The sequence below is a fragment of the Anser brachyrhynchus genome, assembly GCF_964034855.1.
Source record: "Anser brachyrhynchus genome assembly, chromosome: 5".
Classification (NCBI taxonomy): domain Eukaryota; kingdom Metazoa; phylum Chordata; class Aves; order Anseriformes; family Anatidae; genus Anser; species Anser brachyrhynchus.
The window spans coordinates 12,350,176-12,368,664 of NC_137699.1; the positions used below are offsets into that span (position 1 = coordinate 12,350,176).

At 37.9% G+C, this 18,489-nt stretch overlaps 1 protein-coding gene across 31 annotated transcripts in view; it reads left to right on the plus strand.

Annotated features, from left to right (window-relative positions):
* Positions 1 to 18,489, plus strand: part of MADD (MAP kinase activating death domain) — a 67,912-nt gene that overhangs the window by 37,269 nt on the left and 12,154 nt on the right. For 14 of the 31 annotated variants that reach the window (XM_080592519.1, XM_080592494.1, XM_080592493.1 and 11 more), the window contains 13 exons: positions 4,013 to 4,066; positions 7,057 to 7,154; positions 7,511 to 7,594; positions 9,368 to 9,526; positions 11,268 to 11,376; positions 11,930 to 11,992; positions 12,360 to 12,480; positions 13,286 to 13,391; positions 14,547 to 14,657; positions 15,588 to 15,695; positions 15,780 to 15,944; positions 17,279 to 17,351; positions 17,742 to 17,848. In XM_080592519.1, coding sequence (XP_080448645.1) covers positions 4,013 to 4,066; positions 7,057 to 7,154; positions 7,511 to 7,594; positions 9,368 to 9,526; positions 11,268 to 11,376; positions 11,930 to 11,992; positions 12,360 to 12,480; positions 13,286 to 13,391; positions 14,547 to 14,657; positions 15,588 to 15,695; positions 15,780 to 15,944; positions 17,279 to 17,351; positions 17,742 to 17,848 — 1,358 coding nt within the window. The remainder of the gene's footprint in view (positions 1 to 4,012; positions 4,067 to 7,056; positions 7,155 to 7,510; positions 7,595 to 9,367; positions 9,527 to 11,267; positions 11,377 to 11,929; positions 11,993 to 12,359; positions 12,481 to 13,285; positions 13,392 to 14,546; positions 14,658 to 15,587; positions 15,696 to 15,779; positions 15,945 to 17,278; positions 17,352 to 17,741; positions 17,849 to 18,489) is intronic. The other 17 variants (XM_080592520.1, XM_080592502.1, XM_080592496.1 and 14 more) reach the window with 3 other exon arrangements.

The window sequence follows — 18,489 nt, forward strand, 5'->3', positions numbered from 1 at the left end:
GCAATGGGAATGTGTGTACTGGGTAGTTATGTGGCAGAAAGGATGCAGACGTTCTTATACTGACTGCAGGCTGCAGTCAGTAATAATAGCTGCAAGCTGAGTGGTGTTAAGTCCTTCTGAGCTGATAGCAATCACCTCTGATTTTCTTTGCTTTCTTGTTTCAAGAGGTAATCTGTGGAGGTAAATGCTCAGAAGCTGATCTTATATTCTATTTGGAAATCTCCCAAGGAGCTAAAAGATTCAAATTTCCAGCATTTCAGTTTAGCTTGCTTTGGGGTACTTAACTGTTTTTCTTTTCTGTAGAAGAGAAGAAAGGAGGTATGCTGCTGACAGAACTAAGAATAAAACTAGTTCAGCATTCTTTTCAAGAATGAAGAGAGATTTTGTATTGGATAGTTCAGCCTGCTCCTTTCCCCCCGATGAAATTAAAACCCCATAGAAATGGATATCATAGGGACCAGACAGTCTGTGTTTGTGAAGCATCATAAGAAAATCATAATCATTTGCAAAAGAAATACTGCTTAGTATCAGAATATCCTGAGTAGGAAGGGACCCACAAGGATCATTTAGTCCAACTCCTGGGTCTGCACAGGACCACCCCAAAATCAGACTGTATATCTGAGAACGTTGTCCAAATGCTTCTTGAATTCCGGCAGGCTCAGTGCTGTGACCACTGCCCTGGGTAGGCTGTTCCTATGCCTGACCACTCTCAGTGAAGAACCTTTTCTTAACATCCAGTCTGAACCTCCCCTGTTGCAGCTTCATGCTGTACTTAGTATGTTCTGCTAACTACTGTTGCTAGAATATTAGCCTTAAGCAATTCAGTCTTCAGGAACAGGCGACAGGTTAGCTCTTTATGGTGGTCCTGATGCTCTGATGATTTCCACTTGTCTTCTGTTGAACTAAGTTACAAGAAAGATATGGTTTCACCAAATCTGGTCAAAGTTCAAAAGACTCCTATTTTTTCTGAAGCCTTCTTGTCTAACTGGTTTATTCTGTCACCAAGAACCATGAAATGGTATGCAAGTCAATCTTTGTTTTTATAACAATGCCTTAGTGTCCTCGTTCATCTGACTCTTGGGATCTGGAAGTAAAGGGAATTCTTCTTGTGTTGCAGGAAGATCATTTAAAGTTGCTTGGCTGTTACACTTTTTGTTTGTTTTTGGAAGCTTTCATATAAGATAATGCTTTGGATATTCAGGAGCAGAGTTAGTCATGGCTAGACTGAATTCCTTCTGGAGTGAAATGCAGGCTTTCCTATGTCAGACTAACTTCTTTAGGGAAGAAGCATTTGGTAAACATTTACATGTTGCTGAAATAACAAAGTATTTTTAAGAAACTCGATTTAAACTTGAGGAAAAAATGTTTGTTTTTTTTTTTTTAAGTGAAGATGAGATGACATTGGAACAGGTTGCCCAGAGAGGTTGTGGGTTCTCTGTCTGCGTAGATATTCAAAACCTGACTGGGATGTGGTCCTGAGCAGCCTGCTCATATGAAACCTGCTTTGAGTGGGGAGGTTCAACTAGATGATCTCCAGAGGTCCCTTCCAACCTAAGCAATTCATTGATTCAATGAAATTTGGAAGGTACTTACAGCCTCAGGTTGCAGATATGTAAATAAAAATCTCAGTGAACTTGTTGGTGTTCTATGGACAAAATACAAATTGGGCTGCTACCCTTTTGACCAAGTCTGAAAGAGGAAATAACAATGTAAGTAATCAACATGAGGGAGTAAAATCTTGTACAACGTTGTCTGCAATAGCCATGCATGCAGTATGTATTAATGTGGTAATTAAACTGGATCTCTGGGATATCTGAAGTATGTAAGATACTTCCTTATAACAGGAAAGGCTGTTTGTATGCAATATTCTTATTTCCAAGGTGAACAGTGACAACAGTGACAGATATTTTTTTTTTTATTGCTTAGCTGGGAAATTTGTTGTGAAGACAATGCTTCTGTTCCTTTCTTTCCAAAAAGCTCATCAGTTATTTGCTTGCTTCCAAGGTCTTCTAGGGTCCTTGGCTATTAATGTTGTGTTGACCTTTTTATTTGGATACTGGTGGCCTTAAAATTGATAGCTAATAGTTTCCCACCTTATGTCAGTTGTTTGTTTGGTTTTACTGCATAGTTGTAGTAAATCTTGATGAAAATTTCAGTATTTACTGAAGTCTCCATTACTACTTTTTAAATAATTGTTTAATGCTTGCAGATCACTTTATATTGACAGTTTTTTGAAACAGAAAAGATTGCACTACCTACGTTGTTTGCATCAAATCCTTTCTGGACCTGCTGTCCAGATTGTTCTTTTCCTCTTTTACAGAGAAGATGAGAGTAAAATCTAGGCTGTTTTTAATGTGCTAGGAAATACTATAGACTCTCAAATGTTCCTATGGCATAGATTAAACTTGAGTAACTGTAATGATCAATTAACAGGCACATCAACTAAAAGTCATTTAATGACAGGTATTGTAACTTTCAGCCTGCTGGTTTTTAGTATAGAACCATATAGGCTGAGAATTCAAGAGCCTTTTGACAAATTGATTTGGTACGACTTCTGAATAGATTGTTATATGTCAGCATCCTGCAGGCCTATCTGACCACACACTGTTTGGATCCGTAGGCAGTTTTATCTTTTTAATCCATGTGCTTATGAAAGTTGAAGGAATATCCATAAATCATGAAGCAGATTTAGAAATCAGTTGACCAACAGCCATCTTTCTAGTTCTTCTCCCTTGCTAAATTTTTCTTGCTCCTGATACATTTAATGATAATAGTTTGGAGCCTTTCTCCACAGCTGTAAAACAGTCCATTTTTTATTATTTTTAGTAGATACTTTGCTTAACAGATTTTTTTTTTTTAGAGCCTGTCTTTAATTTCTGCCATCTGTAGGACGGGTTGGGTTCCTGACACACTTTCAGCGGCCCTTTAGTTCCTCAGGAATTTTCCTTGAAGAGCAATAGAAGATCATGATGCTGCTTTTTCCTTTCTTTTGCCTTAGATACTTTTCTTGGCATATCTGTCACTGTAGCATTCTCAGTTTTAACCATACAAGTGAGAGGGAGAGGGGACAGTCCCCTGCATTGAGACTTAGTTCAGCATGTTGGCTTGTAATGTTTCCTTTCACCAGCGGGCCAGCACTTGGAATGACTGGCATTACTGAGCAGAAAAGCTAAGTGCATTTCTGAGGGTTGAGAAGTGAGAATGCTAGAAATGTGCAAGTGTCTCATCAATAATTCTTCTCAGGGCTAAGCTTCAAATGAAGAAAGTGCATACAGACTCCAGATACTTCTTTTCCTTTTTCTCTGCATTTTATCTTCTTACAGAATCCCCTAGCTTGGAGTGTCGTGACCAGAGTAGGCTTTTCTTCTCTCTTTTCCCTTCTTCATACCTTGATAGGAACAAATGGTTGAAAAGAAGTTCATTTTTTTGTGTGTAGGGACTAGTTGATAAGGCGGAGCTAAGCATTTATTGAGAATACCATTAGGTCAAAAGTAACTTGTAAACCTTGTGATAATTTTCAAAAGATTATTTTGGTTAAATATTGTGTTAACCTACAGTTTAGGTTATTTTATAATTGCTGCTGCTATTTTTGTGCCTTTCCTTTCAATGATACAAACTAGAAACATGAAAACATTTATGTTAATCAGAGCTATTGTGATGCACATATTTTGGAGGATGAAATATCTGACAGTCTTAAAGGCCTGTTTCAGGAACGGTGATGAATTACATTGTATGTGTTCGTAATAGCCGTTTTTTGCTTAGTTGGTTAACTGTATGAAGTCGTCTCTAACGTGAATTCTGTAAATGAGAGATGATACAGTGCTCAAATCCTAACTTTGATTTCTTCTAAAGTGTGTTAACTAACTCTTCACTCAGTAGTTGTCATAAATTTCTATTTTTTTTTTATATGAAGGGGGTGGGTTTTTTGCTTCATTTTTTTCCCCATTTTCACCTGTCTGACTAGCCGCTGACTCTTTCTCTTTCTCTCCTGCTTTCAATGCATCTTGGGTAGAATTGTGGAACAAGCACCAGGAAGTGAAAAAGCAAAAATCTTTGGAAAAAACGAGTAAGGAAATGATAAAACATAGAAAACTGATTTTCCCAGCCTCCCCATAACTGCCAACTCCCCAGGTGCAGAGTGAGCTCGCATCTATGGCACATAAGTTTTTATGCCCGTAATAACAAAGGTTTATCAGGAAATCCTGTTTTATAGAGGAGTCCAAACAGATCAGTTTGCCCTGGGGAAATTGTGTTCAAATGTCTCTCGTCTTTTTTATTTCTTTCTTTGTTTTTTTCTTCCCCTGAATGTTACCTTCTACAAAGAAGGAGAAGCAGATATTCTGCATCGTCACCATATCAGATATAGATAGATAGAGTTTTAAGGTGTTCCATCTCCTTTCTTACAAGTTAAAGACCACTTTTGCTTAACAAGTCTTTGACATGAATATATAGGTTGAATGTTACTGGAATGAAAAAGTCTATGTTCTTTCAAGTCTTGGGATGGCAAATGTTGTTACCTGGCATTCAACCATGAACAGTTTCTGACCACAGTCAGTGTGCAACAAAAAGCACTTCAGAGGGGGAGAGAGAAGGTGGATGTGAAAAATTGTATTTAGTGAAGGCTGTCAGAGAGCAGCCTCATGATAAGGAATCAACCAGATTTTGTTCTTTATATCCCATATTAAGGGAGGAGTGAAATGATCTGAGCCTGTTTGCAGAGTCTAAATAGAAGTCTAAATTGACACAAGTCTTAACATCTGTTGAAATATGCGTATGTGTTATCTGCGGTTGTAGTACCAGGTTTTTCTGATTTGGTTATCACTGTTATAAATAGGGACATATGATATAAGGACAACAGGTCGTTTATAATAACCATGGTGTAGTAGGTGTTTCCTAACCATGAGTGTAATTTCTACTTTGCAGACCCAATGCCCCTTTTACAGACTGAAGTTTGGGGAGAACTAACAGCTAAGATGAACAGGTGATAATTCCTGCCACTCTGGCTAGGCCTGGATTTGGTACCTTACTTTCAGGCTCCCCGTTTAAATACTTCAGTTAAGTGCATGGAGCATCTGAAGCAAGTGGGGGTACCTCTGCAGTACAGCAAACTGCATTTAAGATCTGAGTTGCTTTCTGCTGAGGTGGGAGAGTGTGTGACAGACACACAGCACGTGCACGCACCTACTCTCCCAAACTTTCAGTTAGGTGCCTGCATTGGAGGAATTTTTTTAAAATGTCTAATGGATGTACAACTCTATAAACAAGGGGAGGGGAGGTTCCTAAGTGCCTGTAAAGTGACACTTACAACAATCTGATTGTGGTTATTGTACTTCTTAAACTCAGTTACCATTATTGCTCACAATTGTCAAACACCTAAACTGCATCAGTCAGCTTCATTTGTGTTAAAAATCAAACTGCTAGAAATATATCTGAATTGTGCTGGGACAGGGAACTCTTTAAATTGCTTAAAGTGCGCAACTGAAGTTTAGTATTCTTGCTGTACTAATGAGATACAAAAGTTTTTGCTGCAGCATTATTCAGGACTAGAGAAAGTGGCTGTTAGAAGTGAACAATATATATTTCAGTGGAAAATAAGATTACAAATTTTATAAAGGATATTTTTAGTTTTCATAACTTTGTTTATACTTTGACATTAGTCTGACAATTTGACTTACAGTAACTAGGGCATATGGTTCTATAGGCAGACTACTATAATAAATGAGGAATTTACTTTCTGTAAAACATTTCACATGGAAAATTTGTGGTTGAGTAGGAAGCTAGTATGGTCTGCACAGCCCGCCTATGGCTTTGCTATTCATGAGTTTACATACCATCTCAAGCTCACTCCCACAAATCTTTGTATATTATCCTTCTCTCTCTCTCTCTCCCTCTCTCGCCTCCCTTCCCTTTTTCTTTCCTTTTCGCTGTCTTGCCCTCTCTAATATTACATATAATACAAACATGTTCATAATTCCCAGGTTGTTGTGATTAGTGGTTATAAGAGATTGTGGCATTGTTTGCTTAGAGATACTGGATAGAGTCACAGGTATCTAATACAACTATTCCAGCTGCGGATCATGTCTTCCTGTTACTGAATAGTTGGCAGATATGGATATGGCAGAAGTGTTGCATTCAGTCTCTTCCCCTTTCTGAGAGTAGTGATTATCTGTGTACAGTCTATAACGCATTCTTTTCCTGCCTCATTACTTACTTCATGCAGTGCTTATCCAAATTGCTTTTCAGGCTCTACCTGTCCATCATTCTCTTTTCCTTCTGCCATCCCATCAGAGGACAATAGATGATATGATTCTAGAACTGCATGGGAAGTTGAACATAAAGTTTTTTCTCTCTTTTTTTTTTCTTTTCTTTTAAATTGAGCAGGTTAACAAATGCATGACTTAAGGCTTGCTGTTTCCTTCTCTCACTACTGACCTGTGTGATTGCCAACTCTGGAGAGCCATTTGTTATATAATTGGCAAACGTTACGAAGTACAACATCATACAAGCTTCTTCCTTGATACTCTTACTAGTGTAACACCGATTATCACTATGTTCTTGTAGAGTGTTGCCTGATTACTAACGAGATAGTTGCTGTGGGCAACCTCAGTCCAACAAATGCACTCTAAGACGCTGAGCAAATTAGCTGTTTTAAAAAGGATAATAACTCCAAGCAATTAGGTATCCCTTATTTTTACCAGGAATAAAGGAAGTGGCTTCCTAGAGTTGAATGGCAACTGCTCTGCATGTGTTACTGTAACTGGAAGCTTACTTGACCTTTGTCTGTCCTCTTTTCTCTATTGAATGGCTAACAAAGGTACTGTTTAGTGATAGTCACTGTTGGGCTATGCCTTTTGAATACTGGAAATTCAAACTAACATTTGAAGAATGGCAGATGTGTCCTGCTGGCCTTGTTGTTTACAGTACCAAGGAATAAAAAACAAGGAACAAGAAAGCAAGTTTGTTTTCTTGGTACTGTTCCTGCTTTCAGTCTGTCATCTGCCTTCTGATGTACTCTTCTTCTTGATACAATAATGGTTTATTTTTCCCTTTGCTCAGGGCCAGAAGGTGTGAAACATTTTGATTTGGGAGAAACAGATGAGAAAAAGTCCCAGATCAGTGCAGACAGTGGCCTCAGTTTGGCCTCAGGTTCTCAGGTTAGTTGCTCCTACACTTGCTTTATTTATGTGGTAAGATGGAAGATTCTTCTATTGGCTGCTTAACTGTGGGAAAACTTCTAGATTTTGAGAATATTTGATAGACTCATCCAGTAATTCCCTCCCCTTCCCCCCCCGCTTCCTTTAGAGTACTGGTCTTTGCTAGCTCCTCAATTGTAGGACCCCAAGGCCTTTCTGACTTGCAGTCGGTAGTATTTATTTGGTTGGCTTCATGAACCAATGAAGTATAAGGCATGTGATTTAAGATCCCAAGGGAATGGGAAGTGGGGTTCTCATGATGATAAAAACTAAACTGATGTGACTTTGCTTCCTGTCCTCTGTATGTTTGATTGCAGAAGAGTGATTTCGACTCTCTTCCCAGTGGAGGACCAGCAGTTATGGTCCGAAGTACCAGCCAGGATTCTGAAGTTAGCACAGTGGTAGGATATGTCCAAAGTGAAAACTTGATGTAATTCATTTCCTGGTAAAGCGGGGTAGGGCATTTCATGCCTACATTTTGTGTACAGTATGACTGCATTTTATCTCACATCCATAATAGTGTGCCTATGATGTGTTCTCTCTCCAGAGCCTCTGACTGTGTGGCAAGCATGTGTGTCTGCCAGAACATACATACCATTTTATTAGCAGATTGTATTCATCATATATGATGCTTGTTGCTGGTACATATTCCTACGTATTGGTGTATTTGTGGAACTAGTGGCTTGCAATCCTTTTATAAATATGGCTTAGTTGTGTATAAACCCTCTATAAAGGAATGTAGCCTGAGAGCAAAAAATGCAGTTGGTTTGATGCATTAAAAGCAAGAAAAAACCTCTGGAAAAAAAATCAAAAACCTTTAAATGTTTGAACCATATGAAAATGTCTGCTTGCTTCCAGTACAGCTATCAGCTGTACTGTACACTTGCTGTATCATCTGGCAGGGGTAGAGTTAGGAAAGCCAAGAGAGAGCTGACATTGAATCTGGAAAGGAATGTGAATGGCCAAGATAAAGGATCCTCCAAGTACATAAACAGCGAAGAGGAAGACTAGGGAAAATGTGAGTCTGCTGTTGAATTGCGTGGGAGAACTGGTGACAAATGAAAAAGGTAGAGGTACTCGGTGCCTTCTTTACCTCAATCTTTACTGGTAAAACTGACCATCAGGAATTCCAGGCCCATGGGATCAGAGGAAAAGTCTGGAGCAAGGAGGATTTACTGTTGGTGGAGGAGGACCAGGCTAGAGAGCACTTCAACAAACTGGATTGGCATAAGTCCGTGTGGTCTAATGGGTTGCAGCTACGAGTGTTGAAGGAGCTGGCTGATACTGCTGCAAGGCCACACTTGATTGTCTCTGAGCAGTTATGGTGATTGAGAGAGGTTCCTGAAGACTGGAAGAGAGCAAAGAGAGAAGCTGATCGAGAAAATTCTCCTGTAAAGCATTTCCAAATACATGAAAGACAAAAGTGATTGGGAGTAGTCAACGTGGATTTACAAAGGGGCAATCACATTTAACCAAGTTGATAACTTTAGACAATGAGAAGACTAGCTTGATGTATGAGAGGAGTGGATGTGCTTACTACAACTTCAGTAAAGCCCTTGACACCATTTTCCATATCGCAGACAAGCTGAGAGAATTGGGACTCTTCAGCCTGGAGAAGAGGAGGCTCAGGGGGAATCTTACTGATGTGTATAAATACCATATAGGAGGAAATGAAGATAAGGGAGCCAGACTCTTCTCAGTAGTAGTACCTGCTGTCAGGACAAGAAGCAATCAACACAAAAGTCAAAGCACAGAAAATTCCGTCTGAACACAAGAAGACATTTATTTTATTTTCAGGGCAGTCAAACACTGGAACAGCATGTCCAAAGAGGATATAGAATTGCTGTGTGTGGAAATTTTCACAACTTGTTTGGACATGGTTCTCAACAACATACACTAGCTGACCCTGCTTGAGCAAGGGGGCTGGACTATAGAGAATCCTAACAGGTTGCTTCCAAACTAAACAGTTTCTTGGTTTTTCTGAAGGATGTGTTGAGTGTATCTTCATTTTTTACTGGGATTTTGTGCAAGAATAGTGTCACTGAAAGAGAAAAGGCAAATGTGGCCTTCGGTTGTACAGCTTATTATTTTATGCCTTAAGAGGAAACATTTTATAACTTTTCTCTCCACAGTGTCTTGTCTGATGAAGATAACAGCTTTATTTTTCTCCACAGGTTAGTAACAGCTCTGGAGAGACATTAGGAGCCGACAGTGACTTGAGCAGCAATGCTGGTGATGGCCCGAGCATGGAAAATGGTGGCAATCTGACAGGATCCAGGGGCACTGTGTCAGACAGTGAAATTGAGACAAATTCTGCTACTAGCTCTATTTTTGTAAGGACACTGAATACCTTCCTTTTTCTTTTAATTTTTGTACAGTAATCGTGTTCATTTTAGTGAATGTGTGAAAGAGGTTCTTTGATTCTGTTCTAAGGGTTAATCAACAATGATTTACAATAACAAGATATTAAAGAATTAATTACGTTTTGTATGGATCCATGTACCTTTCTTCATACCCTGTGCAATATGTGGTTCTTTGAGAATAGTCAGTTCACCTCTCACACCATGTTACAGGCTCTAGCAATATTTGATTCCACCCTCATTCAATATTACTCTCAACCCAACTGTCATTTAATTCCCCTTCAGAAACGAAACAGCTTCAAATGATACTGTTTTAATTTACTTAACTAAAAGGAACTGATCCCCTGCTTGTTAGGAGCAGCTCTTTGATACAAGGAAAATGATGACCCATCATCATAGGTTTAGCAGCTCTTCTGTTTTTTTGTTTTGTTTTGTTTTTGTTTTTTAAACAGTACTTTAAAACTATCTGAAGTGTAGTCATAACTTTTAAATATCCTCTGCTAACTGGAAGATGTGTGTAGTAAAATTCAAGTAGTCTGTGAGCTCATTTTGTTTTTAAAAGTCCTTGACTATTGGTATAACCTCTAATATAGATCTTTCCAAGAAAACAGTTATATACTTGGTTTGGTTGTCAAGCTGTCAGCCAAAAAAGAAAACAACTTACAATGACTAAAGATTGGTCTGGCTGTGTTTGTTATTTTATAATCCTGGTTGAATTACAAAAGCCTTTACAGGGCATCTAATTCAAATTTTAAACCACACGCAAAATCATTGTGCTTCATTGCAGATTTCTTCTAAGAGCAAGAAGAAATTGCTCTTAGAAGATGTACTTGTGAGATGTAACTATGTTATGTTTGTTTAGGTAGGTGTCTTGTCAGTTAATAAAGATTTAGACTTTGAAAAAGAACAAAAAAAAAAACACTTCCAGTTTTCTTCATTTTTCCACTTGATTAATGAAACTAAATGGAATTTAAGACACCTCTGCAACAGGTTTAGAACAAAGAAGCCATGTGTATGTGATTTGTGATGAATGTTGGGTATTGCAACATAGTTTACCTGGTGGTAGAGAAATAAATGGGCAACTTTATTATTGCCATTTCTGCTGGCTAATAGTCCCAGCATACAGTTCTTCAGACCAGCTGGTATGTAATCATTTGCTAAGCATCAGTAAGTTGACCGATCCTTTACGAACGGCAAATGAAAGATAAATGTGTGAAGTCTGAATTGGAGATAAAACTCAGGTAACCTTATTCTGCTTGTGAATATTAATTTTCTGTGTTTATGCAAGAAGGTTACATATTTTTTCCTGCATTTCTCATTATCTGTATAACGATAGTGGTATTCCACTATTTCCTGAAGAGTGGGAAATATTTACTGTTAGAGTTTGGGCAAACTTAGTGCATTAAGTGTGAAATGTGGAAGATAATAGAAGAGGTTTAACAGTTCTTTCCTTTGATCTGGGATCTGTATTTTTTGTGTTTTGCCTCAGTTTTTCATCAGGGAAGATGTTTTGCTTTCTCTGTCTAGGTTTCCCCTTTTTTTTCTTTTTTTTTTTTTTAACAGAGTAATTTCTTTGTTTTATCAACATTTGTGGGAGAAGTGTTTACGAAATATAACTTGCAAACTCTGTCTGTTAAGTACAGCAGTGGACTGCAAGAAACACCCCTGCAGGTTGCAGAATTAAATTGTCTGACACCTCTTGTATCATTTTCAGGCAAAGTCTCATAACCTGAAGCAGAGCGTGAAGGATAGCAAAGGCAGTACTCCAGGGAGAGTTCCAGAGGATGGGAACCAGCGTGTCTATCTCTATGAAGGACTTTTGGGTAAACTATTTTGGGGGAGGGAGGGCGAGGGGATCATTTAGACTGAAGTTCAGGGGGAGTCGCGTCTGGGTCAGACTGGAATTTATGCATTACCAGAGACCATTTTAACCACCTCCTGTTCGTCCATGCTGATAAAATAGGAGGGTGCATCAGGGCATTCAGAGTAAAGCAAAGGATTTGCTGGGGAGATGGAATAAGAGATGGGTGACTGGAGTAGTTTGCATAAAATATAGCTTATCCCAGGCTCTTGTTATTCTTGAATAAGAATTAGTTCTTTAAACTGTTGGAAGAAGGGGAGAAGGATCTTAGTTATGCACATAAGGCTGAAATGTAATGCTGAGCTTTTACAAAAGACCGTTCAGTTTAAGTCTTCAAATAGAGGGCTACTAAACTCATGGCTTTTGAACATGTCCATAAATTAGCAGTGTATTGGCTTTTTATGTTTTTGGGTTTTTTTAATGTATATCTGGACTTGCTGTTAATCAAGAGCTCTCTCTTCCTCTGTTTTTTCATCCTTTCCTTTTATTGTTCCTACCTGCATGGAATGGTGCAGGTAGGGATAAAGGATCTGTCTGGGACCAGTTAGAGGATGCTGCAATGGAAACCTTCTCTATGAGTAATAATCTCATCTTTCCACTTCTGTGTGTTTGCTGTGATCTGTGTTTGTGTGAGATATTCCTGTCGCTTTCAGGCAGCGTTAACAATATATGGAAGAAAGCATTCTCCTTAAAGAACAGGGATAAGAGGTTCTTTAAGGTTTTCAAAAAATTATGCTGTGAATTAGAATGAGAGATGTCTTTTCTTCTACTTTACACTTTTCTTCAGTTGTGATATTGCTTGTGATTTAAAGTTTACTTTTTTATTTTAATAATGGATTTTTTTGTGTGTTGGCTTATAGTATTTTCAAGGTGTGGGAAGGAAAGAGAATTGATCTTAAAGTATTTGACTGGAATAAATGCCCAATTTTTCTATGCATTGCACAGGTAAAGAGCGCTCAACTTTGTGGGACCAGATGCAGTTCTGGGAAGATGCTTTTTTGGATGCTGTGATGTTAGAGAGAGAAGGAATGGGGATGGACCAGGGACCTCAGGAGATGATTGACAGGTAAAGTTCTTGGTAGACCTTTTTTCCTCCTCATTATTTCACCTGGGGCTTAAGCAGTAAAAAGAATATAATTTAAGTTCTGTTGCAAATGCTATTGCCACTTTGTAAACCTTGTTACTGTCACTGACAATTCCAAAGTGAGGCTTTTGTCTCTGTGCTGGTCAGCATCTCCTGCTACTGAAATACTATCTTCAGGCTTGACTTGTTTCTCTTAAAGCTCATGGAGAGGTGACATTTCCAGGGAAATAGGTCATGTAATCATGATCACACTATGAATAGATGCAATAGGCTGGATCACTAATAAAGCAAAGGATTTATTTGAACAGATGACAGTATTCTGGAATAAAGATACCAGTGTGCGGGGTGCTAGTTTTTGGAAAAACAAACAGTTTGAAATCTATCTTAGTAGAAAAAGAGAGGGCCTGCACACTTCCTTCATGAGTTAAATGCAGCTGCAAGGCAGAAGTAAAGCTCTAAAGGGACTAGCTCTTGTTTGAGTTGTATGTTCTTCTTCTAGCAGTTGTCATGAAGCTGCAGTTGTGGAAAAGAGAATATGGTTAAGTCCAGTAGACCACTGAGAACTTTACCACTGAGTATGTATTAGTTACTTGAACTAGATAATAATTAATGGCAATGTTTAAGGTGATCACAACAATTCAGTGGAAAATGCCCATTCGGCATAGTGTTTTTGGAGGATTTATTTGCCATGCACTTTTTACAAATAGTGTTCTGTCCTCTGCCAGTGCTGTAGTGAGTTGGATGAAGAATGCCTGTGAGCCTGCTTCAGATCTAGCTCTTCTTGCAGGTATCTTTCCCTGGGAGAACATGATCGAAAGCGTTTGGAGGATGATGAGGACCGCTTGTTGGCTACACTGCTGCATAATATGATTGCTTATATGCTTATGATAAAGGTAACTTGTTTTTAATATATCACTCCTCATATTTAAGCAGTATGTTTTGCTGGTGTTGTTTTGAAACCGTACATCTCTTTTCAGAGATCAGAACAGTATAGTAAAAAATAATAATACAAAACATCTGATCTTAATGAAAAAATTATTTCAGAACGTGGAGATTCTTTGAGTTTCATTGTCTGAGTTTAAGTAGTCCTATATAAGTATGCATATACACTGCTATTTAAGACAGAAACTTCTTAGCCCTACCAGCACCTTTAAGTGGACATTCTTGCACTCAAGAGCATGAGTTCTAGATAGAGAACATCATCTAATCAGATTCCCTTACAACTGCAAATTCCAGATCTTCTTAGGGAAGTCAGAGGTGAAAGGAGGATATGGGCAGGTTGCAAATATGCACATCAATATGCAACTCAACATATAATTTGCAATGACTTTTAAGCAACCTTTTTTTTTCTCATTCAGTGGACCTTAATACTGTAGGTGGCTACTAATAATATCTTTCTTTTAGTTTGTGTTACTTCTTAGATAATGCAAATTCTCCATCAAAAGTCATTGGAAGATCAATCTTCTAAAATTTTTATCATGTTTGGAACCACCTGGAGTACATCATGTTACCAGGACAGTCCTGTAACGGTTTTGTGCAACAGCCTGACAGTTAGACTAGGTGTACGCAGGTGATAGTTTGAAAACTTTTTGTGGTGTAAATGAGGTGAGACCTCATTCTGTAGTAATGAAAAGATAAGAATGTCTGATATCCAACCAGTGGAAGAAGTTATTTTATCTAAATTTTCGGGTGGGGAAGGAGATATTGATTTTTTCCTGATATAAATGGAATGTGAAGGTAAGTTTTAAGATGGCATTTGAGTGTATTTGGAATATCAGTAGTTGGAAGTGGGGGGTAATGGAATTTCTGCTTTGTTGTGCAAGAGTAGGCAGGAAATCTGCTTAGCACAGTACCACTTACACCACTTTTCCCAGTTGCTGGGCATATGCAACTTCGGTTGGTACTGCTGGGCTAAAGAGGACCTAGCATGGTTGAGCTGCAATGAGCAGTCTTAGCAATGGAAACCAAAATACGTTGAATTTGGGAGACATGAGGAGTTGCCTGTGATTAGAGAAAAGTAAGTAACTGTCTTTATATGTGCTTTCCAGGTGAATAAGAATGATATTAGGAAAAAGGTGCGTCGTCTAATGGGAAAATCACATATTGGATTGGTGCACAGCCAGCAAATAAATGATATTCTAGACAAGCTTGCCAATCTGGTAGGTAATACAGTGGTGAGTGATATATCTGTGGGAGTTCCAGTAGAAGGGGAAAAAAAATACCTCAAAGTTCTTCTGTAAACGCTCCGCGATACTAAGATAAAAGTATTAAAACCAAACTGGATTATTAAAAACTGCCTTTACAAGTACAGCATAAAGACTACGATTATATGACCCTATTTATAATTTTATATGCAGAAATCAAACAAAACTGTGATATAAATATGTATAAACATGAGATTTCAGTACTAGAGATCTGTGCAACCCTGATGTTTTCTTAATATCACTTTTATTGAGGGGAACCTTTGTTCTTACTAAAACTGTAGCAAGTGTTTAGTTTTCCATGGGTCACCAGGTCCTAAGGTTTGTCTGGATCAGTTTTTATTCAAAACTATTCATGTTGTCAGCTACAATGCAGAGTAAACCTTGCATTCTGTGTTGCTCATTAAGAATATAGGCTAACAGTTAAGTTAATAAAACTAGAGAGCTTTGAACACAGCTTTCACCAGAGCAGATGCACGATAAGCCTTCTGAGAGCTAATTTTCCAGAGCACTTCTACAACTGGAACTTTTTTTTTTTGCATAGAAAGGATGTGAAATTCTCTTATAGTTAATTGGAGGAAGAAGCAGACCATTTTACTGCAATATTTACAGTAATTGGCACCTGAACAACACACTAGCACATACTGAGTGTGGTACTAGCAGCTTGAAGTTTGTTCTGTGCTGTGATAACTCTAGTAGTCGCTTTTTTTGAAATTGAATTTAGTGCAGTGTCTTGCCTAAGGCTTTGCACAAAATTGCCTCTGATCAGCTGTATTAAAAATACTTTTTTCTTTTGTTTGTTGAAAATGCTTCTAGTGTCACCTACTGGACATTTTTCAAGAAAATTGTTTTCAAAGTTCATTCATGATGGCATATTTTCTTATCTAGAATGGACGGGAACTCCCTGTGAGACCCAGCGGCAGCCGCCACATCAAGAAGCAGACTTTTGTAGTCCATGCTGGGACAGACACAACAGGAGACATATTTTTCATGGAGGTAGAGACAAGAACAAATATTAATGCAACTAGTAGCATTCAATAAATAGTATTAGAAATCTCATCTAACATCTTGTGCTCCCAGGTGTGTGATGATTGCATTGTGCTGAGAAGCAACATTGGAACTGTGTATGAACGTTGGTGGTATGAGAAACTCATAAACATGACTTACTGTCCCAAAACAAAAGTTCTGTGCCTCTGGCGGAGGAATGGTCAGGAGACACAACTGAACAAGTTCTACACAAAGAAGGTACACATTTTATTTAATAATGAGATAAGTCAGTGCAGAACAAATATATTGGTATGTCATATTCCATGTTTTAATCAAAGAATTGTATTCCCTCTCCGGTACTGATTATTAAACTGCAATGGCTGTTTAACAGCACTGATACCTGAAGCTGGCATTATACTTCGTCATTTACCTCGAGGCATTAGTACAGCAGGATGTAATTTAAAAAAAAAAGAAAAAAAAAAGGTAGCTTTTACTTGATTTTTTTTTTTGTTTGAGGAATGCAGAGTCTAGTGTCTGACTGAATTCTGATCCATGAGGGAAAACACTTCAATTACCAAATATTGAGTGAGCATGGAGGCTTACAAAGATATTCAAAATATTGTGGTAGATTCATGGGGTAAAGCTAAATAATACTTTACCTTAGTAATGGATTTAATTGTGTTGATTTTAACGGAAAATCCAAACTGATAAAATAGATGAATTTTTTTTCCTTGGCCCATGTATGATTTTGCTGATTTCATGCATGTCTACTTTCTCCACTAATTTGAGGGCCATTTTCTTCGCCTTATAATTATTTGCAAATATAAAGAAATTGCTTTAAACCTATTACAAAAAATCAAGCAACTCTTAAACTCCAGTAACGCCTGAACAATAACCAGCAAGCAAGAGGTAAAGATTTGCAACTGCAAGTGATATATTGAAAAGATATTATTTTTGAGGCAAAGGAATTAGATTTCTGCTTCAAAAAAATAATTTTACATGGACCAGGTAATCATAATGCAGGCGTAAATACAAAGAGAATGACAAAATCGGTACACTACAGAAGTTACTCAGAAAGCTAACTGTATGTATTTGGGGCCTTGGATAGAAATTTATCCTAAATTTTACTCTGAGATTATGGCTTGACTATCATTTGATATTAGAGAGGGGAGTTGGAAGTAGATAAATAGAAGAATGTGGCTTAAGGAAATTGACATAAATAATGAATAGATAATTCATATGAGCATTACCAGTAACATTGATTTCTGAATGTGAAGAGAAAGGGGAGGGATTGTGATACTGTTTTTAAGCTTTTTCTGCACTAGGAAAATGAGTCAACTTGGTTATATTTTTCATGAGCATGTGCCATGGCATGAACTATTCACTATAGCTTGGGCAATTTAGCTGTGAAGTAGTTTCCCTGTCAACTTAAGAAAAAAATATAAATGCAATATAGTAATTAGCTGTGGTTGAATTTTTACAGGGTTTTGCTGTTGTGCACCACATGAGGCTTGTTCTTTTTGTAGAATCTTGCTATTTGCTTCCTTTGTAATGTGGGAAAATAACATTGTTTTACTCTTTTTATATGTTAGTGTCGGGAATTATACTACTGTGTAAAAGACAGCATGGAGCGAGCAGCAGCAAGACAGCAAAGCATTAAACCAGGTACAAGATCTTACTTGTTGGGAATATTTGTTGTTTAATCTGCAGTCATCCAGGCTTTGTTATTAATTTCTTTAAACATAAGGGCCTTTAGTTGGAAATTTGAGAATAGCTTTGTACATCCAACTGTATGTACACAGCACATAATGTTATCATTAGCTTGCCCCCATGTATCTCACTCTAGATCCAAGCAAAAGCAAAACACCTGTATAGTGTCGTATTTAAAGTGGAGTAACTACCAGTAAAATCAGAACTTGAAAATATTTGAATATATCATGACTTGGCTGACTGCTTTCTGTTTCTTCTTTTCTTCCCCTTTTCCCATCCCACCCTCTCTCTGTTGTGTGTGTGTGTGTGTTTGTTTGTTTCTTTTTCTTTCTTAACATATCACAGGCCCTGAGTTGGGTGGTGAGTTTCCTGTGCAGGATATGAAAACTGGTGAAGGAGGTCTTCTGCAGGTCACACTGGAAGGAATTAACCTGAAATTTATGCACAGTCAGGTATGAGGGAAATAGATAAGATGACTATGTGAGCATGAAGCTTTTTGCAGCACACCTGCATCTGTGTTTCCTCTTGCCAGGGTATCAGCAAGAACAAGGGATAGTGTGATGGGAGTTGATGGGAGTAAAAAGTGCACGTGTATATTTACACAAAAGCACACATGCACATTTTTACATATATATAAAAACACACTGAAATGAGATCCCCAGGAGAACTGTAATGAACTGGGAAAAAAAAAATTGATACAGGTTTCAGGTTCCTGTTTCTGGTGGTCAGAATTGTGTAAGCACAAAGCAAATGGTAGTGGGATATCAAGGGAGAGAAAAATTGATCACTGGTAATCTAAACTGCCATAATGCATCACATCGTGAACATATCCTGGTGGCATAAACTGTCAGCCTTAGAGATAGTGTTTGAATATTGCAGATGGAAAAGGTGACCTATGTTATATGTAGTCTGTCTCGTTTTAAAAAATGAGGAATCTGTAGAATTTAGTATGAAAATAGAATGAGAAAGTGGCTGTTGCTGTAATTCACAAAAATAAGAATGAATTATTGGTTCTTTTTTCCCTCCAAAGAGCAGATTTTGTAGGCATAGAGGAAACACAACTAGAATTGCCATTTCTTCATTTTTGTGGATG